This window comes from Crocuta crocuta, unplaced genomic scaffold (assembly GCF_008692635.1).
Source record: "Crocuta crocuta isolate KB4526 unplaced genomic scaffold, BGI_CrCroc_1.0 scaffold87, whole genome shotgun sequence".
In the NCBI taxonomy this organism is placed as follows: Eukaryota; Metazoa; Chordata; class Mammalia; order Carnivora; family Hyaenidae; genus Crocuta; species Crocuta crocuta.
Window position 1 is genome coordinate 4,969,070 of NW_027532166.1, and position 25,346 is coordinate 4,994,415.

The 25,346-nt window shown below is 40.9% G+C and overlaps 1 protein-coding gene across 1 annotated transcript in view; it reads left to right on the top strand.

The window, feature by feature from the left end:
* HGD (homogentisate 1,2-dioxygenase) overlaps window positions 1–12,249 on the top strand; it is a 42,918-nt gene extending 30,669 nt beyond the window's left edge. Inside the window, exons 11-14 of the mRNA XM_077776694.1 lie at window positions 1,896–2,000; window positions 4,270–4,396; window positions 8,648–8,829; window positions 11,887–12,249. Coding sequence (XP_077632820.1) covers window positions 1,896–2,000; window positions 4,270–4,396; window positions 8,648–8,829; window positions 11,887–12,036 — 564 coding nt within the window. The 3' untranslated portion in view covers window positions 12,037–12,249. The remainder of the gene's footprint in view (window positions 1–1,895; window positions 2,001–4,269; window positions 4,397–8,647; window positions 8,830–11,886) is intronic.
* Window positions 12,250–25,346: the final 13,097 nt, after the last annotated feature.

Sequence of the window (25,346 nt, forward strand, 5' to 3'; positions counted from 1 at the left end):
ACTCAGAAGATAAGCAAAGGCTTATCTCTTCTTAGGGATATATTAATAAATAATAACATAACATGTAATCTATAATATACTAGATATATTATTACATAACATACTGAATATATATTGGCAGAAACTAATCATATAAATATAAAATAATCTAAAGATCTCTTCAGTTTATCATTATTTATTAGCATTATTTTTGCCCATTTGACATATTGCCTATATTTTTCAAGGCATATTATTTTCCTTGGACAGTACTCAGAAGGTATGCTAAGCAACAGAAACCAACTAGTTTGGCACTTAAAATGAACTCCTGAGTTAATTGCCTGCCTTATTGACACATTGTCACCTTTATATTGTCTGGGTCAGGATTTCTCAGACTGTGGTTCAGAGATCAATTGCATCAGAAATTCTGAGGGAGGCTTGTTTAAAATGCAGATCCTTCGATGTTACTCCAGCCTGGCAAAAATGATAACATCTGGGAATGGAGTGTGAAAACCTACAGTCATTTTAAGCATGTTCCCCATATTATATTTGATATATAGTTGTGAGAACCACCATTCTAGAGGCAGCCAGCAGCTCCATAGGTTTTTACTTTCTAAGTGGACTCTGCTGGTTATTCCCTATGTGAGCTCCCACATTGATCCATTATCCCTTCTCTGCCATAATCTGTCACCTGAGAAGTTGACCTATATGGGCTCCCTAGCCAGTTAGTTGACTTTTGGTTGGGTTCAACCAGTGAGAGTTACTCACAGGCACAGGAAATTGGAGGGCAGGAAGAAAAACACTTTGGGGTTTTTCCTCCTCTGCTTCTTCCCTGGTTGGGACTTCATCCCTCCATGATCTCAGCTCCTGATGGGTAGCTTCAGTGGTGTGCTGGTGCCTATTCATACTGGCATGCAAGAGCCAATATACACATTCTTGCCAGCTTTATGTTCAGCAACATCTTGTGAGTAGTTCAAAAATGATCATAGTGAGAGTATTTATACCCCAGAAATTAGCAAATGCTGTAAAACAGAGCTTTTTAATTTTTTCCAGAGAGGTAGTTGTTAAATATATACTAGCACATCACTGAGCAGCCCCTTCTCCATGGTTCTAGCTCTTGCTGGAATCCTATAACATCTTCTTCCCATATCCTGCAGGCCTAAGAATGGCAATGTCATCCCACTGTTGCTAGACTCAGAAACCTCACCATCTCTAGTCAGTTCATTTAACTCTAATCATATCTCTCTGAGTAGTCTCTTCAGTAAAGTCTTTAGAACATTCTGAATTGGATTCTGTTTCCAGAACAGATGCATAACTGCAGTGGGACTACCTTTCTGTAATAGAGCACCGATCATCTCCTACCCCAGGAACATCACTTTAGGATTGCTCTGGAAACTCAAGTCCTTGTGGCTGGAATTTTTATAACCCTTCCCACCCTCCTGCACTCATCAACCCAGGCACTGTGTGTACCAGAAGCTCCTCTAGGCAGCAATTACCTGGAGAGCAGTCACAGCAAGTGCCTGCCTGCCCTCCGCACCAGGAAACCCGGACGGTGGTCCAGATTGTCTGAGAACTGCTGACATGCACACATTCTCACAACTGTGTTAAAAATTGTTGAAAAGGCACTACTTGGAGAATGCATTGTGCTTCTGCTGCACATGTGATCCGAGGCAGCTGCAGCTTATGAGCTGGAAAAATAGGGTTAGTAACTAAGCAAGGGACAGTTTGAAGGCATATGAAGCAACCACAACATGATTCAGGGTTATACTTCTCCCAAAGGATGGTATTATTAGATTATGCAAACAGAATCAAATCAGAAGAGACAGTGATGCCAAGTACAAACTGTGGAATCACAGCTATGAAAGCATTAAGTACTAAGATTACCCTTTCCTGCTTTTTTTGTCTTTGTGTGTGATCAGGATGTCTCTCCGTTTAACGTTGTGGCCTGGCATGGGAACTACACCCCCTACAAGTACAACTTGGAGAACTTCATGGTCATTAACTCAGTGGCCTTTGACCACGCAGTAAGTCTGAACCATGGAGGAGCCTGGCAATAGGGCAGCCCTAGGGTGGGAGGGGTCCATAGTAGGTCCCTGATGTTCACAGATTTAACATTTCCAGTGTCACCCTTGGAAGCCCAAGATGTAGTCATTCATTATTGTGCTGAGAGGAAGTTGAATCATCTGCAAAGGCTTTGGTGAAGGAGTAAATAACAAGCTGGTGGGAAAGCCAAGCCTGCCATGTAACACTCACCCTTGAACACAGCTCGGTTCTTACACAGAGTATCACAGAAACTCCCATAGATGGCTATAAACTTAGTTTCTTCTTGGAAAACATATCCCCAAAAGAAAACCACCTGCTAATGTTAGTGATACAGTGATGAGAAAGGAACATCTCTGGATTTGGAAAGTTCTCTGTCCTCCTTACAAATGCTGAGTCTGCTTGGTCTGGTTGCCTATTCCAGTGCCTCCACTCCTGGCTGTTTTGAGCAGTGATCGAGCAGACAGCTCTCTTCTAAAGTTCCTCAGAATGTTCAGTGCTTGAATTCAAACCAAAGAAATTCTAAAGTGTGAACTTGGTCCTGTTTTTCACTCAATTAGAGGCCCACAAATAGGTCCCTAGTCCATAGGGCAAGCCCCCAAGGCCCCACATTCATGATAAAGTGCTAGCTCTGAGATCCTGGGGGAAAGTTCATTTTGCAGCCTAGTTCATAATAGATTAACTTAACCCACAAGCTGGAGGGATAATTAGAGCAGAAGCCAGAGAACCAGAGACAGAAAGATTACTCTGAGCCAGTTCAGCTTATCTCTAGGGGGGCAAAACTACCTTTCTGAAGAGCAACAACTCATAACAAAACCAAAAGGGAAAAGAAAATGAGGCATCAAACTCAAAACAGCATGAAAAAGGATCCTGAGACACTGAGAGAGCTGTATTTGAGCCTCACTACCTTTTCTTTAACAGTTTCAGATCATTTCTCATGACGAATGAAGAAGTCTTAAGTCTCATAGCAATAGGGTTGGGTTTTTGGCTTGCCTTTGCATAGTTTCAAACTCCGTACTGCTGCCATAGTTATTTTTCCAAAATCCAGGTCTGGTCATTTTACCACTACATTAGAAAACCTTTGCAGCCTCCCTGTGGTTTAGGATCATCTGAGCTCTGAAGCATGGTATCTGATGTTCTCCACCATCTGGCCCTGGACTCATCTTTCCAGTACCAATTCTTAGTTAGCACCTCTCCCCTCTGCCAATGCACCCTGGGCTTTAGATTTCTCGCCTCTTAACAAAATCTCTGTGCACTTTGGTGTCTTTCTTGTTTTCTGTGCTTTAAATGCTTTTTCCTCTCTTTCCTTACTTCCATCTTTCTTTCCTCCCTCCCTCCTTTTTCTTTCTTTCTCCTTTCATTCCTCAGGATGTTCCTCAAATATCATCTCTTCTTTGAAGCCTCCCCTGATCCGCTCAGGGAGGTAGGCACTCTCTATATCCCCTTGGATTTCTATTTATAAAGTTAGATTGCTCTTGGCATCTTGGTAGGATTAGTTGTTCATGCACCCCTCCACCACCACTACCACCACTAGTAATGCTTAAAGGCAAGGAATAGATCTCAACCGTCTTTGAATCCCAGACCCTAGAATGTCATGTGAAAACAAACATGACCATTGATTTCAATTAAATTGAATCTTGATCTTTCCATTGAAAAATTCTAAAGTTCTTCTAAAACCATGATATTGTTCCCCTCAACACTACCATCATCCAAACTAGTGATGTAAGTGGTGGATTTTAGACCTGAGAGTCAAATAAGGGTAAGAAAGCAATGAGGATACCATCTGGAATCTCTGTGAGGCCTCCAATGAAAAGCGCATTCCACATCTATACCAAAAGCTGGATACTATTTATTTCTATTTCCACCTCACTCTGAGCATCTATTCTGCTGAGAACTCCCTGTGGCACATCCCAGATCTTCACCCTGACCTGAGGTTGGGAGGCAGGCACGACTGGTTCTTAGACCTGTGGGGTAATACTTGCATGAAATGGGGGCTCAGCAGGATGAGAAAGCAGTTCCAAATCTTCTTAGCTGGTGTTAATTCATTTTGCTTCATGCACAGAAAGAGGGGAAAGTCAGATGAGTGATTACTGCACCTCATCGACAAGCCCAGAACTCTTAGCCTGGCCTGTGTGGTTTGATCAGAAATTAAAGCATAAACTCAGAAAGCCCTTCCAGTGTGGGGGACACCTGTGCCATTGTCCAGTCACCTCTCTTCCATCATGGTCTCAGTGTCTCCTTGTGCTTTCACAGGACCCATCCATCTTCACAGTACTGACTGCCAAGTCTGTCCGCCCCGGGGTGGCTGTCGCTGATTTTGTCATCTTCCCACCTAGATGGGGAGTTGCTGATAAGACCTTCAGGCCTCCTTATTACCACAGTAAGTCTCTCTTTTCGCAAGCCACATTGGAAACCAAAGAGACAGCAAAGCAGTGAACTTTACCCATTGGGAATACCACTGAGATGTTTCCAGACACCATGCTCCAGCTGGCCTTCAGGATCCTGCCCCCCAAGGCCCAGTGCTTCTCCCCAGAATTGTAGCTGCTGAAACACCACAGACGTCTGTGGAAATGGCAGTGATGTGTTGACTCTGAGAAGGAAGTAATTAATGCCTATAGCTCTGTTCCTTGGACCCTGAGGAGAAACAGAAAGGCTGATAAAGTGTGAAGCAAGAAGTTTCTTTACATCTCAGACCCTTCTTTTGCGGGGAGAGAGAATGGTGGGATGTTGTTGGTTACTTTGTTGTTTTTGGAAAGCTCTTGATCTAAGTCTGGCTTGAGAGCCAGTAAAATATGCCTTCTCCAATTATTTTGGTGAGATAAAACAGACTGCAGTCCACATTAGGGAATGGACCCCATTTCAAAAGTGGTTTCTGTGGAGTATTAGTTGCCTAGAACATAACTTACTAAATCTGTTATTTTTATTTTATTAATATTATTACTAGCAGCTAACAATTATTAACCATTTTTCATGGCTGTAAGTTCCTTATAAGTATTAACCCACTTAATCCTCAAAACAGTTACAAGAGGGAGGTAATTTCATTATCCTCTTCTTTTCAGAAGGTAAAACTGAGACATGAAGGATTAAGTAATTTGGAAAGATTGAATAACTTGCTCAAGGCCCCACATCTAGTTAAGTGGTGGAGTCAGAGTTGAATTGAAGGCAATCTGAATCCAGAGCACACATACACTCATTACCAGTAACTGGAGTGCCTAGCACAGTGCCCGGCACAAAATATGCATCTAATAAACATTTATTTAATTAGTAAATGCATCACCAAGAATGCATAAGGTATTTCATGGCTATATTTAATGAAGCTGGCATTTTTAATTGTGCAATAGCTAGCCGTAAATCCAACCTAAAAGGTCAATGTACAATTCTACTTCCTGGAAATTGCATTTTTGTACATAGAGTTCTGGAAAGACACTGAGGTACATTTCAGCTAGAACATTCTTTTTTTTTTTTTTAGAGTTTATTTATTTATTTTTGAGAGAGAGAGAGCAAGCAAGTAGGGGAGGAACAGAGAGAGAGAGAGAGAGAGAGAGAGAGAGAGAGGGTCCCAAGCAGGCTCTGCGCCCTCAGAACAGAGCCCTGTACAGGGCTCTAACCCACAAATTATGAGATCATGACCTGAGCTGAAGTCAAGAATCAGGCCCTTAACCAACTGAGCCACTCAGGTGCCCCACAGCTGGAACATTCTTAAAAATAAGTCCCTTTCCTTAGTCAGCCTCAGGGCCTTCTATCTATATAAGGTTCCTTTCTATATGTACCAGTTCCCAGGTGCCTCAGACCAGCAAGATATAACAGTGCACTGAATGGGTAATTTAGGCATTTATAGAAGGTGGAGAAGTAGGGCCCTAAGGATGGAAGAAAGCCATTTTATGGTCAAATTCCAGCACCACCGTTTTCGGGTGACATCATTATGGTGGAGAAAAGGATACAGTTACCACCACACCAATACCAGATACTTGGTCAAAAGAGTCAAACTATTATCTTTTCTGAAGAATATCAAGCCCATCACAGGCCCTGACTGTTCTGGAAGTTAGTCCCCTAGAAGACCTGCTGTCCAGGAGAACTGCTTTAGCCTAGTCTGTACCTCATATGCTAGTCCTTGATTATTCACTATTTCACAGAGTTCTTGTGTTGAGGCTGCTCTATGTACCTGAAGGTGGTAGTTTTCAGATTTTCATATATGTCAGTGTCACCTGGAGGGCTTGTTAAAACAGATTCTTGGGGTCCACCAGAATTTCTGTTTTAGTAGGTCCAGGGTGGGGTCTGAGAATTTGCCTCACTGGTCCCCATGTGATGCTTATGCTGCTGGTCCAGGAACCACACTTTGAGAACATTAGGAATATAAAAATCACTTAGAATGCCTACTAAAAAAATTTTACCCCCAGCACCCACTCTTGGAGAGTATAATTAGTTGGTTCTGAGGTAGAACCTCAGAATCTGCATTTTGAATTAGCAATTCAGCAAGACTTTCTGATGCAGAAGGTCTACAAGTCACATGTTGAAAAACACTGGCCTGTGGCTTATCTCCCCACACAGGGGAAGGATAATAGGACTGTCTAACTTAGACAAGTTTGCTGTTGTGGTACAGCTCTCCAGCCACTCCTGGACTTGGGTTTGTAGTTCAGCCTGCCTGAAACAAAGGATCTTGTGAAATGCCTCTTATAATTTTTGAAAAACTCTCAAGTAAATTTGGCCAGGATAAAGAGATATCAGAAAGGTATGGTTGTCTGAGTTAGCTGGAAAAATCACAGAACCCTAAGTTAAAAATTATTTTTTCCAGAGATATTAAAACTATTGCTTTAGCAATATTATCAAAATCTTTGCTACTTTGATGTGACTTTACAGGAGAAGTGAAGAATTATTTCTGTAGAAATATTGCCTCCAGTCATCTTAATGTACTTTAGTCAACTGGATTCAGCATTAATCAGAGAAGCAAGGTCTACCCTCCCCCTGCCCTTTGAAATATAGAAAATGATATAGAAATGTCATCACCAAAGTCATTGCTACCTAAATTCATATTTAGATCAAAGCTGAATTCTGTATTGCTTTCTTTTTAAAATTAAGTCATGAAGGTGACCCTGAGGACACATAGTAGATTGAAGAGTGTGACAGCATATTTAAGTCATGAACAGACCTGCTTTTAAAATATAGACACTTTATGCTTACAGTGCTTCTTTTCCTCTATTTCTGCTTCATGGAGAAATGAGCAAAGCTATGATCCAGGTCTTACCTTTTCTACAGGGGCCTGCAGCAGAATTTTGTTTCTTAGGCAGGATAAAAATGACTGCCTAGTCAATGACAGAAATATTTTGGCACTTGGTTATACTTCACATGTAAGGAACTTATCATGCCAAATGTCCAGCTTTGCGAGTGTTGTCAATGCCATAGCTCTTTGCTCTATTCATGATCTGCACTCTCAGCACAGTCACAGGTTGGACAATGAAAGTAACTTAGAGGGGCTATTTCTTACTCAACTCTATCACAGAACTTAGCACAGTGTCCAATTATATATGTGGGATGGATGGTTAGGCAGACAGATGGGGTGGGGAATGGACAGATGGATCAGTAGATGGGTGAATGGATAGAAAGGCACTTAAATTTGCTCAGGTGTTGTATTTCTTTAATTCTTGCTCTAAATATGTTGCTGTTCTAATAAAGAGGTTTATTTCAATAGAAACATAATGGAAATAGTAGGAACATGGTGAGTTTTTGTCAAATTTTGTTGACTCCTGAAAGCACAACTAAAATCAACATACTTAATTTATATTAAAGCAAAATTTCATTTAATATGAGAGAACTTTCTAACACCCAGAGCTTTTCTATAATATGGTATGTTGCTTTGTTGAGTAGAAAGCTTCCACTCACAGGAGGCATGCAGGCAGACCCCAGGAAGTAATGTGTCAGGAATGACATAGAATATTCTTCTGTACTGAGTAGAAGTAGTGATCCTTTCCAATTTTAGGATTCTATCAAGAGAATATCAATGGAAATAGAAAGAAAAGAATGAATCTCAGAGGCATTTTAGAGAGTAGAAAATAAGATGATAGATTCGGCTCCAGAAGATAATATTTGTTAGACTATATAGCATTTATGGACTGGTTTTTACATCACAGAGATTATCATTTGATAATAGACTCCACATCCAGCATTCTTTCCATTATATGACCCTTCTATCAACACACACACACAGACACACTCCATCTCGGTTTTCTGGATTGGGAACCAGATCAGATATGGGAAAGAAGATAATTTTAATACGGGGCTTAAGCCTAGATGACAGAGTTCATCTACTCTTTATTATGACTTTCATTTTAATTATTAAAATTCCTGTCTGGGCTATGATTTTCTTTAGATCCAGCATCATTTGTTTCAGGCAGTGGAACTTAAGACCTCTGACAATCCACGTGGCCATCAGGTAGAATTTTGCCTACCAAGAGTTCCACATTAATTAATCTTTTGTGGGCTCCCCTCCCCCTGAACTGTATTCTTTAGTAATCCTAAAAAATGTATCATATTCTCCTATCTTTTTGGCAGTCCACAGAAATAATGCTTGAGAGGTCTTGGTATTTTACAGGTCTTGCCTTAGATAATTAAAATAATACTATTTCAACCTTCCCAGGGAACTGCATGAGTGAATTCATGGGACTTATCAAAGGTCACTATGAGGCAAAGCAAGGCGGATTTCTGCCAGGGGGAGCCAGCCTACACAGCTCAATGACCCCCCATGGGCCTGACGCTGACTGCTTTGAGAAGGCCAGCAAAGCCAAGCTGGCACCCGAGAGGATTGCTGATGGCACCATGGTAAGCAAGTTTAATGCCAGGCTCTGGCAGCCTTGTTGAGAGGAGGGGCTACTTCTGTATTTCTCCAAAATCAGAGAAGTCAAAAGAGGAGAGTGTTTGTCTGTGTATGTGTATATGCCCTTGTGTGTATGCACACACCCCTACGTGTATACTAGACTTCTGATGTGGTAGGGTAGAAAGATATTTGGACTTGAGTCAGACCTGGGACCAAATCCTAGCTTTTAGGGGACGCCTATGTGGCTCAGTTGGTTAAATGTCCAACTCTTGATTTTGGCTCAGGTCATGAGTCTGAGCCCCACACTGGGCTCTGCACTGACAGTGTGGAGCCTGCTTGGAATTCAGTCTCCCTCTCTCTCTTCCCTTCCCCTGATTGCTCTCTGTCTCTCTCTCAAAATAAATAAATATAAGCTTAACAAAAAATCCTAGTTCTTAGTTCCTACATAACCCTGAACAAGGCACTTAACTTCTCTGTGCTTCATTTTCCCCATCTGTAGAATGAGTATATTCACCCCAGCAGTTGGCTGTATTTAACCTTACACTGTCCAGCACTGTTCAAATATAAAGGAATATTATTAATGCTATGTAAGAGGTCTTCTCTTATCTGTAAGAAGCCCAGAGTATGTATGCTGTGCCTCAAAATCATCTCCTGCTTTTTGAGGTAATCCTCTAGGACCACAGTAACCAGGGATGCAGGATGTCACCTTCAGCAGCATTCTCAAGCCAAAGAGGATCAGAAATCCTTTGCCTCACTACAGTCAGGGCTTGTGAGAAGTAGTTCTCAGCTGTTTTCTCATTTTCTTTTGCTCTCCTTTGGCATGGGATGAAATTGATGGGATTTAAAATCTGTTTTGTATTCTTCCTGTGTCAGGCTATAAACATTGAGGCTGAACACAATTGCAGTTTGCTGCGGTACTTGATTTTATTTTATTTTTGCATTCTTGGAGGTGGAGTTTATGGGCCACAAGGAGTAATTTTATGCTAAATCATATGCAAATTTGCCTTACATTTTTAAACAAATGCCTTCAATGCTACCTGACTTTAAAACCAATAGCATAGGCCTTCCTGACTCCATGCCCAGCTTGCAAACAGAGTATTCTCTGTCTCTCTGTCCAATGCAGTTTGCATTGAACAATTCCAGGACCAGAGTTGATGGAGCTGATCTGCAGGGGAAGGGTACAGAGTCCCATCTGCTTGACCTTGGCCCTCTTTCCTTTTCCAAGGGCCTCTGCAGAATATCCGTGGAACTCTACATCTCTGTGAGACATGGTTTGACAGTGTCAATTAAGATATTGCTTCCAAGGGTGCCTGGGTGGCTCAGTCAGTTGGGCATCTGACTCTTGATTTTGGCTCAAGTCATGATCTCAGGGTTGTGAAGTTGAGTCCCATGTTAGGCTATGCGCTGAGCATGGAGCCTGCTTGAGATTCTCTCTCCCTCTGCCCCTCCCCTGCTCTCACTCTCACTCTCTGTCTCTCTAAATAAATAAATAAATAAATAAATAAATAAATAAATAAATAAATAAGAAAAATGAAAAATAAGCCAAGGGATCTTTGAGGTACAGGGGCTATCCCACACCTGCCACTCAGTAACCTTTGGTGCCCAACTTGGCTTTGGATGTCAGTGTTATCAGGGAGCAGTATTCTACATCAATGAAGCAAGGGCAGAGCTATTTTTATGAGAAAGAAGACTCTGGGAAATGCCTAGTGCCTGGAGCACTAGCCAGAAAGAACTCTCCTGTGTAAGGGATTAAGGGCAGGGGAGGCCCTGGGTAGCCAGAAAGCCCAGACCACCTAGGGAAGGGTCCAGCACTTTACCTAGACCTAACTTTGGGTCTCCATTACCATTTCCCATTATATAATTTGGACCCAGGCCTATCTATACACCTTATCCTTATTCCAGTTTGGAATAAACTTTGTACAATACTGTCTTCATAACTCAATTGGGATGTGGTTTTTTTGTTACTCCGTTCAGACACCAAGCTTCTTAAGAAGCAGGCAGCAAAGAGGCAACAGCAGACAAGAACAGCCATAATAACAACTTATATCTGAGCACTATCTGAATAGTGCTTTATAAAGTGCACAGTAGTTCCACATGATCTGATACGGTTCTCACATCAAGACTGTGGTAAGAAGTCAGGCAGGGAGGATCATCTCCCTGAAACTAATGTATGTTAGATACCAAACATTAACATGGGTTCTTTGGGTTGTGACCCAACTTTTATCTTCCTTTTGTCCATCTATATTTTTAAAATTTCCAATAATGTGAACACATAAGAACTGTAGGGTTTTATTTTGTTTTGTTTTTGTTTTTGTTTTACTTTTAAAAGCCACATGGTAGGAAAATCAGCAATTGGTGAAGCTGGAATGTCTAAGCTTCACAGAGCATTTGCATATTCTTTCTGTTGGGGACAAAAGCCTCCTGAACACAGCAGGACATTGACAAATCAGTCTCCTGGGATAGGGTTTTTAAAAGTGCTACAAGCCCCCTCCTTCCCCCCTCCTCCTCCTCCTCCTCCTCCTTTCTCTTTCCCTCCTTCTCCTTTTCCCAGGCCATCTCCTGGTCAGAGTCCTTCAAAAGAAAACTCAAATCCCAGCTCTGCCACTTCTTGTTACCATCACTTAAGACAAGCCACTTCCCAGCTTTGAGCCACAGTTTCCTCCTCTGCAAAATGGGGATTATGGCCTCCCCACTGGGACTTAGAGTAAGTGATGGCTCCTAAGATGGGTACTCCTAAAACTCTCCCACCTCTGCCCTTGGATCTAGCATATTTAGCTCCATAACGCTACAAAGACATTATGATGCTTACATGCCCAATTCCATTGTATAGACTGAAACTTGGAGCTTGGAGAAGTTAAGGGTCTTGCATCAGGTGTCACTCGCTTATATGTGCTAGGGCTGGAACTAGAACCCAAGGTGTGAGCCTGTTGTCCTCACCCTGCTAGCACACATGATTTACTATTCAAAGATTCTGTCTACCTACATCTTTTCTCTTGACATCTAATCAAATGTATTTTATTATCCACCTTACTTCTTTTTGTCCCCTCCCCCATTTCTTACAGGCATTTATGTTTGAGTCTTCTCTAAGTATGGCTGTCACCAAGTGGGGGCTCAAGACCTCTAATTGTTTGGATGAGAACTACTACAAGTGCTGGGAACCTCTCAAGAGCCACTTCACCCCCAATTCTAAGAACCCAGCAGGACCTAACTGAGACTGAAGCAGTGTTATCATAATTGAAAATGGATTGTGTGGTTTTGTTTAGAATCTCATGCCCTCTGGCAGTATGCGGGAGGGGGTTGGTTAAAAAGAGAACTCATCTTTTCACAGGCAAGTAACTCAGACATTTGTAGAAATGGTTTTGAAAAGTTTTATGTCAGCTTAATTCCTCAATAAATACTTGGCTGGTATTCTGTGGAAGTAGCAATTGGTTGTAATCAGGTCATGATGAGACATACTTTTAGTGGCTAGGACTGGGGGCAGTCCATGAGATCGGCTTAATATCGAGAGTCTTTCATATGAGTTTAGCCTGAACGCTTTTATTCCATGAGTGCAAATCCAGCTATCTACCACAGACCACAAGACCAAGGCACAAGAAAGGACAAGCCAATATAGGGACCATGAACTGAGGCTGAAGCCAAGGCCAAGGTCCCAGGCATAGGGAAGCACAGGGGGTCAGCAGAGCTCCAAACATCCAATGTCTTCTAAAACAGATGGGCAGCCAGGCCAGCAGGCTAATTATGATAGTCACATAGCAACCAGTATAGTTGGTTGTGGACAAGAAGCCCAGCCACCAAGGGTGAACATCATTCAGTGAGGGGACCATCAGCCCTGTTTTTCCCACTGAAAATCTCATATCTCAGGAAACCCTCAGGCCTGGTCAAACCAGTGTAGTTAGCCCCCGCTACTATTCATTCATTGATCAGTCCATTTGGCAACCATTCAATGAGTCCTTGCTATGTGTCATCTACAGAGTAAGTCCCTGGGGGTGAGGGATTGAGAAGGAAAAAGTCATCTCTCCCCTTAGCGAGCTTACAGTCTGTGGATATCAGAAGCAAAGATCAAGGTTCCAGCACAGAGCCACAGCAAAAATGAGGCAGCGCAGTGTACAAACACTACATCTAACAGCTCCCTTCCTGTGGCTGGCATCCCTCCCAAGGACGGGGCTGTCCAAGACTTTTGGGGTGAGCTGATTAGGTTCTCTTGTAAAGAGAATACAGGCAAATCAGAACAGAAAAGAATGGCAAGTGAATTTTCACCACTCTAGTTCTGTAGTTTTAGCACATTCTCCCCACTTTGTTGCCCAAATAGCAATTTTGATATGCTCCTACCAAGTTTTTGTTAACAGCAGGTAGTGAGAGTCAGCTATGTATATGGGCCTAGGAACCAAGGTTTCCAAATAAAACACAAGCTGCCCAGGTAAAGTTTAATTTCAGATAAAATCTGAATAATTTTTAGTACAAGAATGGACATGGAAACCTGTATTTTTAAAGTTCATTTATTTACTGAGAGAGAGAGAGAGAGAGAGAGAATGAGATGAGTGGGGGAGGGGCAGAGAAAGAGAGAAAGAGAATCCCAAGCAGGCTCCAGGCTGTCAGTGCTGACCCCAATGCAGGGCTCAATCCCACAAATCATAAGATTATGACTTGAGCTGAAATCAAGTGTGGGATGCTTAACTGACTGAGCCACCCAGGTGTCCCAGAAACCTGTATTTTTATTTGATAAATCTGGCAACTCTATGAGGGATATGGTGGTCCAGGAGACAGATATGGTTCTTGCCCTGACAGACGTTACATTCTGAAGAGGGAGACTGATGAAATAAACAAAATAATTACAAATTGTGAAACATGCCAAAACAAACCAAACAGGAACTGAGATGGGAATAGCAGATGGGAAAGGAGATCATTCTTTAAAGGAGATCTTCAATGAAGAAGTGACAGCCAAACCTAAAAGATTGGAAGAAGCAAATCATTGGAAGGGTAGGGTTGGGCTGGGGTGTGGTAGAGGGGAGGAGCATTCCAAAATAAAAGCCTTGTGGGTTCAGGAACTAAAAGAAAAGCTAGTATGGAAAGCCCAGGAGTAGGCCATTGCAATAGTCCAAGCAAAAGACAGCACTGTCCTAGACTAATGAGGTGGCAGCAGAGACAGAAGTGAATAAATTCCTGAGTGTTCTGGAGCAGACCTGAAAGATCTTGTTAGTGATCTGTATGCAAGGGGTGAGGGAGGGAGGAGTTGAGGACAGGGCCAAGATGACGGGTAGGCTTCTGGCAGTAGTATCTCATGGTCTCAAACAGTAAGGTGGATATCTTTGAGGGTGACAGAGGTCAGTGTACCTACCTGATGTGCCTTAATATAAAGACGTTTAATTTAACATTGTTCATTAGTAAAGCAGTTAATACCTTTAAATACATTTTTGAAACTGACCACTATGGCAGAAGTTGCTAGTGACCCACCTATATCCCACCTGCAGGAACCATCCAGTGCTGACCAGTCACTTCTAGTTGCCTGTACCACAACGGCAACTCTGCCCAAGACCCAAACCAAAACCCAGCAAAAGTGCTGGGATTGCATGGCCCTAGATGCAGCTATCAATTCATGGATGAACACCAGCTCTATTGCCCCACACCTGTGAGGCTTGTGCTCAGCTCTGGTCCCTGCAGCTCCCAGAGGGATTAAGTTCTACTGTTCATGGTGGCAAAGTCCAATAATGTCCTTCTTTTAGCTTCCCTCCCCTCCCTTCCCCATTGTCCTGTGGTGCTTCCTGAGCTCTTCTCTCAGATGATCCACACTAAGACAACCACTCAAATAGTTTATTCCCAAACTCCAGCCTTTCCAGAATGAGCTCCAACTCCGCTCTTAACCACAAACCCAGACTCTCATCTATTTCTGTTCACTCCATCATCAGTTTGGTGGCCAAGCCTCCCCAGAGCTGAAGAAACGTTCAGCATTTACATCCATCCAGTCCGAGCCCTTGTGCTTTATCTCCTGCACTTTATCTTGTTGGCAGCAACTTCTCAGCAAGAGACAATATTTCAGCAGGTCAGGCTGTTCACACTAATTAAAAAAAGATTTAGGTTCCTTCTGTTGTGCTTCAGATCAGCTAGAAAGATCTGCATCCTTTCCTTAACTCCCTATTCTTGAAGATACCTTCCTCTACCATGCTTCTGAAGAAATATACCATCTCTTTACTGAGAAAGAAAAATTCTTAAAAAAAAAAAAAAAGGCACCCTGATTAGTTTTCCTCAAATGGCAGGAGGGTTTTCTGATTTATCTCCTTGGCATTATTATATATTTTCCTGTCTGAGAGGGTGAAATAGAAGCCAAACTTCCTTTTTTTTCTTTTGGAGAGACTTCTCTCACACCTTGGACATTAGCAATGGCTCAAGACCAGTGATTCTCAATAGGGACGATTTTGTCTCCTGCAAGATATCTGACAAAGTCTAGAGACATTTTTGATTGTCACAACTGGGGAAAGTGCTACTGGTATCTAGCAGAAAGAGGTTAGGGATACTGGTAAACATTCTGTAGTACACGGGGCAGTTTCCAGAACAAAGAATTAGCCAGAGCTGAATGTCAATTGTGCCAAGATAGAGAAACCCTGCTGTAGCCAGAGTGGTCCTCATTTCAGCTGTACATTGGATCTCCTGGCAGCTTCTGGAACTCTGCAGATCAACTAAGTTGGGAATGCTGGAGATAGAGCCCCAATGAATTTTTAAAGTTCTTTTTTAGGTTTTTTATTTTAATTCCAATATAGTTAACATACAGTGTTATATTAGTTTCAGGTATATGATAAAGTGATTCAACAATTCTGTACATTACTCAGTGGTCATCGTGATAAATGTGCTCTTACTCCCCATCACCTATTTCACGTCCTCCCTTCTGGTAACCATCAGTTTGTTCTCTATAGCTAAGAGTATGTTTTGGGGTCTTTTTTTTTCTTTGTTCATTTGTTTTGTTTCTTAAATTCCACATAAGAGTGAAATCTTATGGGATTTGCCTTTCTCTGACTTATTTCACTTAGCATTATACTCTCTAATTCCACCCATGTCATTGCAAATGGGAAGACTTCATTCCTTTTTATGGCTGAATAATATTTCATTTTGTATATACAGTACATCTTTTTTATCCATTCATCTATCGTTGGACACTTGGGCTGCTTTCATATCTTGACTATTGTAAATAATGCTGCAATAAACATAGAGGTGCTTATATCCTTTCAAATTAGTGTTTTTGTATTTTTTAGGTAAATACCTAGTAGTACAATTACTGGATCATAGGGTAGCTCTGTTTTTAACTTTCTGAGGAATCTCCATACTGTTTTCCACAGTGGTTGCACCAGTTTACATTCTCACCAACAGCCAGTGTTCCTTTTTCTCTACATCCTTACCAACACTTGTTTCTTGTGTTGTTGACTTTAGCCATTCTGACAGGTGTGAGGTGATATCTCATATATTTGTATTTCCCTGATGATGAGTGATGTTAATCATCTTTTCATGTGTCTATTGGCTATCTGAATGTCTTCTTTGGAGAGATGACTGTTGGTTCATTTGTTTTTTGGGTGTTGACCTGTATCAGCTCTTTATATATTTTGGGTACTAACCTTTTATCAGATAAGTCATTTGCAAATATCTTTTCCCATCCCGTACGTTGCCTTTCTTTTTTCAAGTGATTTTTTTTAAGTTTATTTATTTCCTTTTGAGAGAGAGAGAGAGAGAGAGAGGAGAGAATCCCAAGCAGGCTCTGTGCTGTCAGCACAGGTCCCAACATGGGGCTCAATCCCACAAACTGTGAGATCATGAATTGAGCCAAAGTCAAGAGCCAGAAGCTTACCCCACTGAGCCAACCAGATACCCCTCCATAGGTTGTCTTAATTTTGTTGGTTGTTTCCTTTGCTGTTCAGAAGCTTTTTATTTTGATGTAGTCTCAATAGTTCACTTTTGCTTTTGTTTCCCTTGCCTCAGTAGACATAGTGCTATAGCTGATGTCAAAGAAATTACTGCCTGTGCTCTCTTCTAGGATTTTTATGGTTTCAGGTCTTACATTTAGGTCCTTAATCCATTTTGAGCTTATTTTTGTGCATGGTATAAGAAAGTGGTCCAGTTTCATTTTTTGGTATGTCCAATTTTCATAGCACCATTTCTTGAAGGGATCATTTTTTTCCCCCATTGTATATTCTTGCCCCAAATGAGAATTTTTTTGTAAGTCCTCAAACAATTCTAATGCACAGACAAGGCTGAGGACCACTGTTTTGGAAACTACTTTAAAATCAGTATCTAAAACACCTTCTATTTCCAGCCTTACATCCTGGTCTGAATCAAGGCTTCCTAGATTGAAAGGAACTCAAGAATTAAGGTGAAAAAAACTCCTAAACCTCCCAATGTTCCAGTAAACATAGAATGAGAAGTCTTTGTGTCTGCCTATGTTTGTGCCACCTGATGCCTGTCAGCCTTCCTGTGGAACCATACTGTGGGCCACTCGACTGATCAATCCTTGGGTAGACTTAGACTGCCATACCCCTACGCAGTCCCTCGTCAGCTTGAAGAAGCCAGGCAGTCATCATCTCTGTTCCCTAACAGCAGTTAGAGGTCCTATTCCTGGGGGAGGAATGACTAGGGAAAGGCTTTATTAGGAAAGGATATAAGGGAATTTGAGGGAGGCAGAATGCAGCTACAAGAGGGAGACTGAAGAAGCAGCAGTGACAGCAGAGTCTGGAGAATAAAGAGGATAAGATAAACGTGTTCCAGACCTGCCTGGGCTAAGTGCCATGCATAGGTTCTCACAAACTTTCTGATAAGGTCCCAGTAAAAAGCCAGGGACAGAAATCCCAAGAGGCAACCCAGTTGGGAGCCCTCTCACTCTTGAGAGCTTTACACTTTCTCTCAATAAATTCTACTGCTTTGCTAAACAACAACAACAACAAAATGCTTTAGAGCTGACATAGAAACTTCTTCATTACATTAAGTGATCAACTAGCCTTCAGTTTCATATAATCAACTTTATTTAATTGCATCAAAAATCTGAGGCATGTCCAAAGTTTATCCTTTTGTGTGTCAGTGTAGTGCATAGTTAAAAGAACAAATGCTAGAACAAGACTGCCTGGGTTCAAATCCAGGCTCTACCACTTACTAGCTGTGTGACCCTGAGCAAGTTACTTAACTTCTCTGAGCCTCTGTTTCTTCAGCTATAAGATGTAGATACTTCCTAAGGAATCCAAGAATCTGGAATCAAGACTGCTGAGTATGTCTGAGCAAGTGACTTAACCTCTCTAAGCCTCCCCTTCCTAATTTGAATGAAGGAGATGATCTGTTTCACAATGATTTGGTGGGGGTGAAATAAAACCATGCATTGAAGGAACCCACACTAATTCTGGCACACAGTAAGCATAGGAAAATATTAGCTATTATTGTTGTTATAGTCCATTGTTGCTATTGTGACTCGGTGAATACTTACTCATTCCTGCCTCAGTAAGGCTGTTGTGCCACTTGCCCTAGGTAACACTGGAAGGTTATGCCAAGGTGCTTGTCGCTAAATAAGCATATAGCTGATGATTCTAATGCAATAAGTAACAGAAGCCCAAAGTGTAGAAAATTTAGAAGTACCTACTCCTTTTTGACATTTTTTAGGTCTTAAACCATGAAAATTATATTAAAGCCCAATTTAAGATCTCAACAGTGCATATTAATAGCTCAATTAAAGTGAAAGTTAAGACAGAATCTACACTTTGATGTGAGTAGTTTGCATATGACGTGCTACAGAGCTTTTTGTAGAGGGATCTTGACTAATCATGTAGGCCTTTGGGACTCTAATTAGCCTAGTCTCAGTTTTTTTAAATGTAAAATTATAGGGTGCCTGGCTGGCTCTGTCAGAAAAGCACAGACTCTTGATCTCAGTCAGGGTTGTGAGTTTGAACCCCACCTTGGATGGAGAGATTACTTACTTACAAATAAATAAACAAATTAAATAAATAAATAAATAAATCTAAACTTCTGCCAGAAGCTTCTACACAACTCACCACAGCACTATCAACAGTGATATCTTATAAAAACCAACTGTATGCAATTCTGTACATTTCTTGGGAGAGAAATTTAACAGATGGGGCAGTGTTGCTCATTCACAAGCATTTACTACCTTTATTTTGGATCCTATGAGTAAAATTAAAACCTGAAGGACAGGTATAGTTTATATGACTTTTCTTAATAAAAAGACATGGTATCAGTTAAGAGTGCATCCAACTGTAAGGGAAAAAAAACCCCTGCAAAACTGAAAATCTAGCATTAGCTTAGCAACTAGGACTTAATCTTATAAAAGAAGTCTGAGGTTGGCAGGTCAGGACACCACGTGATCCTGAACCTAAGTTCATTCTGGTTTTCTGCTCCACTCTTTTTGGCAAATTGTTTTATCTTCATCCCATTTCTAGGCCTCATATCCATGTTCTTGGTCAGTGGAAAAGAGGAAAGCAAAAGGGGGAAGGAACAGAAAGGATTTCTCCTTGGAAAAATTTTTTATTCGAGAAACGAAGCCTTCCCCTGCAGATCCCCCTTATGTGTTATGCACAGAACTGGGTCCCATGTCCACACTTAGACCAATCCCCAATTCATTCTCTGGAGCTGGGATCATGTACACCTTGCCTGACATAAAGGGTCTTCCAGCAACCTTCTGTACAAATCAGGGTTCTATCAGAAGGAAAGGAGGGCTAGTGGGTGTTGGTGGGCAAGCTGGTGCCTGCCAGGGCTACTTTCCTGTGGGAATCCAGCAAGAACAATACAGCAGGTTTGGGTTTGAATCTAACATCTTCACTCTCACAGCACCAAGGGACACCTGAAAATACTTGCTTTATACAGGAAATGCTCCAAACATCTGCCTGGTTCCTCCAAATACAACCTTATTAATATGACCTATCAAGTCTTCTGTTTGTATGAAGTAAGGAGGTTGGTGAGCGATTGTTTCAATTATCCCAAGTCTCATTTTTTCATCACAAACAGCTGACATGGACAATCAGAGCCAGTGTTCTTAATCAAAACCTAGATTCCTGTTTTTGTGCCATACTGTCTGGCAAAAAAAAAAAAAAAAAAAAAAAAAAAAAAAAAAAAAAAGACACATAGATCAATGGAACAGAATAGAAAACCCAGAAATGGACACACAACTATATGGCCAACTAACATTCAACACAGTAGGAAAGAATATCCAATGGAGGAAAAAAAAACCAGTCTCTTCAACAAATAAAATGTTGGGAAAACTGGAGAGCAACATGGAAAAGAATAAAACTGGACCACTTTCTTATACCACACACAAAACTAAATTCAAAACAAATAACAGACCTAAATGTGAGACAGGAAACCATCAAAAGCCTACAGGAGAACTTAGGCAGCAACTTCTTTGACCTCAGGTGGAACAACTTCTTACTAGACAAGTCCCTGAAGGCAAGGGAAACAAAAGCAAAATGAACTATTGGGACCTCATCAAGATAAAAAAAACTTCTGTATAATGAAGAAAACAATCAATAAAAATAAAAGGCAGCCTACAGAATGGAAGAAGATATTTGTAAATGACATATCCAAGAAAGGGTTAGTATCCAAAATATATAAAGAACTTATTAAACTCCATATCTAAAAAATCAAATAAGTCAGTTAATGACTGGGCAGAAGACATGAATAGACATTTTTCCAAAGAAGAAATCCTCACACCTGTCAGAATGGCTAAAACTAACAACAAAAGAAACAACAGGTGTTGGCGAAGATGTGAAGAAAAGGGGAACCCCCTTACACTGTTGGTGGGAATACAAACTGATACAGCCACTTGGAAAACAGTATGGAGTTCCTCAAAAAGTTAAAAATAGAACTACCCTATGATCCAGTAATTGCACTACTAGGTAACCCAAAGGATATGAAAATAGATTAGATGGGGTACATCCACCTCAATGTTTATAGCAGCATTATCAACAATAGCCAAATTACGGACGTCCATCCGTCCATCAACTGATGAATGGATAAAGATGATACAGGGTGTGAGTGTGTGTGTGCATGTGTGTATACATATACATATATATACACATATACACACATATAATTGTTTTATATATATTATATATATATTTTTATATATAATATATATATATAAAAGAATCTTACTCAGCCATAAAAAGGAATGAAGTCTTGCCATTTGAAATGACATGGTCAGAGCTAACATGTATTATGCTAAGCAAAATAAGTCACTCAGAGAAAGACAAACACCTTATGATTTCATTCATATGTGGAATTTAAGAAACAAAACAGATGAACATATGGGAAGGGGAAAAAGAAAAAAGAGAAACAAACCATAAGAGTCTCTTAATTATAGAGGACAAACTGAGGGTTGATGGAGAGAGGTAGGGTGAAGATGGGCTAGATGGGTTACAAGTACAAAGGAGGGCACTTGTGATGAGCACTGGGTATTATAAGTGACGAATCATTGAATTCCCCCTTGAAACCAATATTGCACTGTATGTTTACTAACTAGAATTTAAATAAAAATTTAAAAAGAAAAAGAAAGCCCTAGATTCCTACTCCTCAAATTAGCAGGATTTCTTGAAAAAATGGAAAAATCATTTCTCCTGACCAAACCTTTCTTATAGAATTAGTCTGTGAGACTAGCAGATCTTTAAAGATTTTTCTGGCTCTAATGTTTTATATACCTGTGAATGTGCTAGAAAATCTAAAGGTACAAGTGGCAGTCCCTGCTCTTAAAGATGCCACCTCTTCAACCCTCCAGGCTGGGTTAGTATTCTTTCTCAGTACTGGAATCCACACAGCATCAGTCTTTATCATGTCCAAAGAATGGTTAAAGATATGCTCCCTGGAGTCAGCCTGCCCAGATTTAAAGTTCTGATTTAGCTCTTATTAGCTAGAGGACTCAAGCAAATTAGTTAACCTCTCTAAATCCCCTCTGCATAATGGAGAATTTTAAGGCATGCAGTGAGATGTGTAAAGCTCTTACTTTAGCTTCGTGACTAGAATACAAGCAATAGTTTAATTAAGTGTTGGCTGCTATAATTGTTTTTCTCCATTGTTCATTCCTCCAAGAAGGAGCTGCATCTTTATTATATAAGTATCCTCAATGCTTAGTACATGACATTTTTTAAAAGCTTTAAAAAAATTTTTTTTGACATTTATTCATTTCTGAGAGAGAGACAGAGTATGAGCGGGGGAGGCACAGAGAGAGAGAGGGAGACACAGAATTCAAAGCAGGCTTCAGGCTCTGAACTGTCAGCACAGAGCCCAACGCAGGGCTCGAACCCAGGAGGGGTGAGATCATGACCTGAGCCGAAATTGGCTGCTTAACCGACTAGGCCACCCAGGTGCCCCTAAAAGACTTTATTTTAAAGAAACATGATAAAATTCTATTTGTTCACAAAAGGTAGAAAGCAGCAGCAAAAACTTTGAGAAGTTCAGAATCCTTTAATATATTTATGGTATATTTACTAATTTTAAAGTGCTGTCCATATTTTTAAATCATGTGTCTTTGATCAAAATAGTTTCTTATACAGATCTCTAATCTCAAATACTTTATTAATGATCTTGAAAAATGTAGTGATAACCATTATTCTGTAGCTCCCCCAAAGTTATGAGAAAACTGTCAAGTGCCTCCAGGAATGAGAAAAAATAAAAAGGAAAATAAATCAGGGAATGGCCCCAATAGGATTTGAATCAGAGCATGAATGTAATCTTTTTCACCAGGCAGGATCCATAATAAAGGGTAAAAAGACATACTACATAAACAAACCAGCCTGTTACAGAAGCAATATTGTCCCAGAGAGGGGAAGGGATGTCATACACAGAAAAGGAATTATTAAGACTGGCTCCTCAAGCATGTGCATAAAAGAGATCTAATAGAGATAATATATTTAGACTTTCATAAAGCTTTTGACAAGTTCACATCCAAATGAGTCATCCTGGAATTAGCAGGGACTGCTTTGTTGTGCAGAGAGGGCTTATCTCAAAAACTGAAAATCATTTCTAGCCTAGTCTTACCATAGCCTGATAACTGGTCATCCTCTAGCCTTTCTTGCCCTGAGATCCTCCTCCTCCAGGATCAAAAATGATCTTCCAGGGATGCAAATCCAATCAGGTTACTCCTGCTTAATACCTTCAGTGGTTCCCATTGCCATTAGGATGAAGTCCTTAACTGTGATCAAGGCCATATGATCTGGTTCTGGTTCCTTGTCATTTTTGGTGGCTCAGTATTTGAACTACTTTCTTATGTTTGGGAATTCCATATCTGCCTCACACTTTTGAACTGAACATGCTGTATGATTGCTTTTTCAGCCTCCCCTGCAACCAGAAGTTTTTTAGGAGCAAGGGATGGAAAGATATAGGAACCTTGAGGAACTTTTTCTGGTGGCTGTGGCTATCATAAGCTTTAGCTTTTGGGCTTACAGAGGCAGCAATACCAGTGTAGGCTCCTGTGCCCGGTGCTCAGGACCAACTGCATTAGTCAGACACATGGTAACATTAAGTACTCACATGAGGTGACAACTGGTATTCTCAGCAGGCCACTGCTGGGTGTGATTTGGGGCATTGTTTGTGGTAATAAAAAATATTTAGAAATTGATTAAACTCTTAAGAACACATTGCTCAATAATTCTCAATGTTAAAATGTTTTACAATCAACAAAACTAAAAGGCAACCTATGCAATAGAAGATATTTGCAAATGACATATCCAATAAAGGGTTAGTATCCAAAGTCTATGAAGAACTTACCAAACTCAACACAAAAAAAATGAATAATCCAATTTAAAACTGGGGGGCACCTGGGTGGCTTAGTCGGTTAAGCGTCCGACTTTCGCTTAGGTCATGATCTCGCGGTTCGTGGGTTCGGGCCCCGCGTCGGGCTCTGTGCTGACTGCCAGCTCAGAGCCTGGAGCCTGTTTCAGAGTCTGTATCTCCCTCTCTCTCTGACCCTCCCCTGCTCACGCTGTCTCTCTCTCTCTCTCCTAGAAATAAATAAAAATATTTAAAAAAACAATAAAATAAAATAAAACTGGGCAGAAGACATGAATAGACATTTTTTCCAAAAAGGACATCCAGATGGCCAGCAGACACATGAAAAGATGCTCAACGTCACTCATCATCAGGGAAATGTAAATCCAAAGTACAGTGAGGTATCACCTCACACCTATCAGAATAGAGAAAATCAAAAGCACAAGCAGCAATAGGTGTTGGTGAGGATGTGAAAAATAAGCAACTGCGGCACTGTTGATAGCAATGCAAAGTGGTGTACCTACTGTGGAAAACAGTATGAAGTTTCCTCCAAAAGTTAAAAATATAACTACCCTAAATACTTTGTACGTAGTAACCCCTTAAACAATGAGTTTGATAACAATGTTTGTATTACCAGTATATCTATTTTAAAGATAATAAAACCAAGTCCCAGAGAATGTAAATACTTTCCAGGTTACTTCACCAGTAAGCGGCAAATCAGGGATACAAATGCAAGATCAGGATGTGGAACTACAAGTTCCAACCCTCTGATCAGACAGTTGGTTCTCTAGGAAACCAGCCCCAGCCTTAGGTGTGGTCCAAAACTCATCTCATTAACATATCTCATCTCTTAAAAAATCCCCAGGGTTTTAGGAGCTCTGTGACAGAAACGGGGACAAAGACCAAATATGTATTTCTTATTATAAACCACAATATCACAGGATTTCACTTTAATCGGAAACTGTGACTATCTCCTGCTCATTTGGGGCCTCTTGTGCTTAGGAAATAGTGGACAAAAAGGGAAAAAAAAAAAGGTTTCCATATTGGCAGCATTAAATGACCTTCATTACAAGGAGCTAGGGTTGCTGCTACACAATGGGGGCCTAAAGGGTATGTCTGGAATGCAGATGATTTACTGGTGCTTCTTGGTGCTTCCACATCCAGTGATAAATGTAAATAGGCAATTGCTTCAAGGCCTGATGATACAGGAGTAACTAAGGTTCTAACCTTTGCAGATATAGGTCCCGGTGACTCCATCAAGCAAGGACTCTAGACCTTCTGAAGTGATGGCCAAGGAAGGAAAACCTAGGAAGTGTGGTGGAGGGAAATGACGAATGTCAGTTCCAGCTCCAGATATTTCCAGACTGCAGGACTGAAGCTTCTTCTGCTAACTCTCCTATGCTGAGATTGTACCAGCCCACCACCCTGAATGATATGTTACAAATTAAAGTGTCCCCAGATCCAAGAAGTGTATGGAGTGGATGAGGACATCGTCTACTTCTTGTAACTGCCTTGTTTCTTCTTGGCCAATCTTTTTACTCCAATTGCTGCTGCAGCTCCGGGCTCCTGTAGGTGTGATCTGTCATCAGGACACCTCAGCTGTGCAGCACATCACTTGCTTTCTGCCCTAGGCTTCCTTCCCCTTCCATGTGAGAAGTCTCTTAAGAACCCTCAGCCATTCTGAGGCACACCCATACCTGGAAGTGAAATGGAATTAACTGCAAGAGACAACTGTCAACTAACTCGGAGACCAACTGGTGGAAACTCGTTTTTCCCTTGTACACATTCT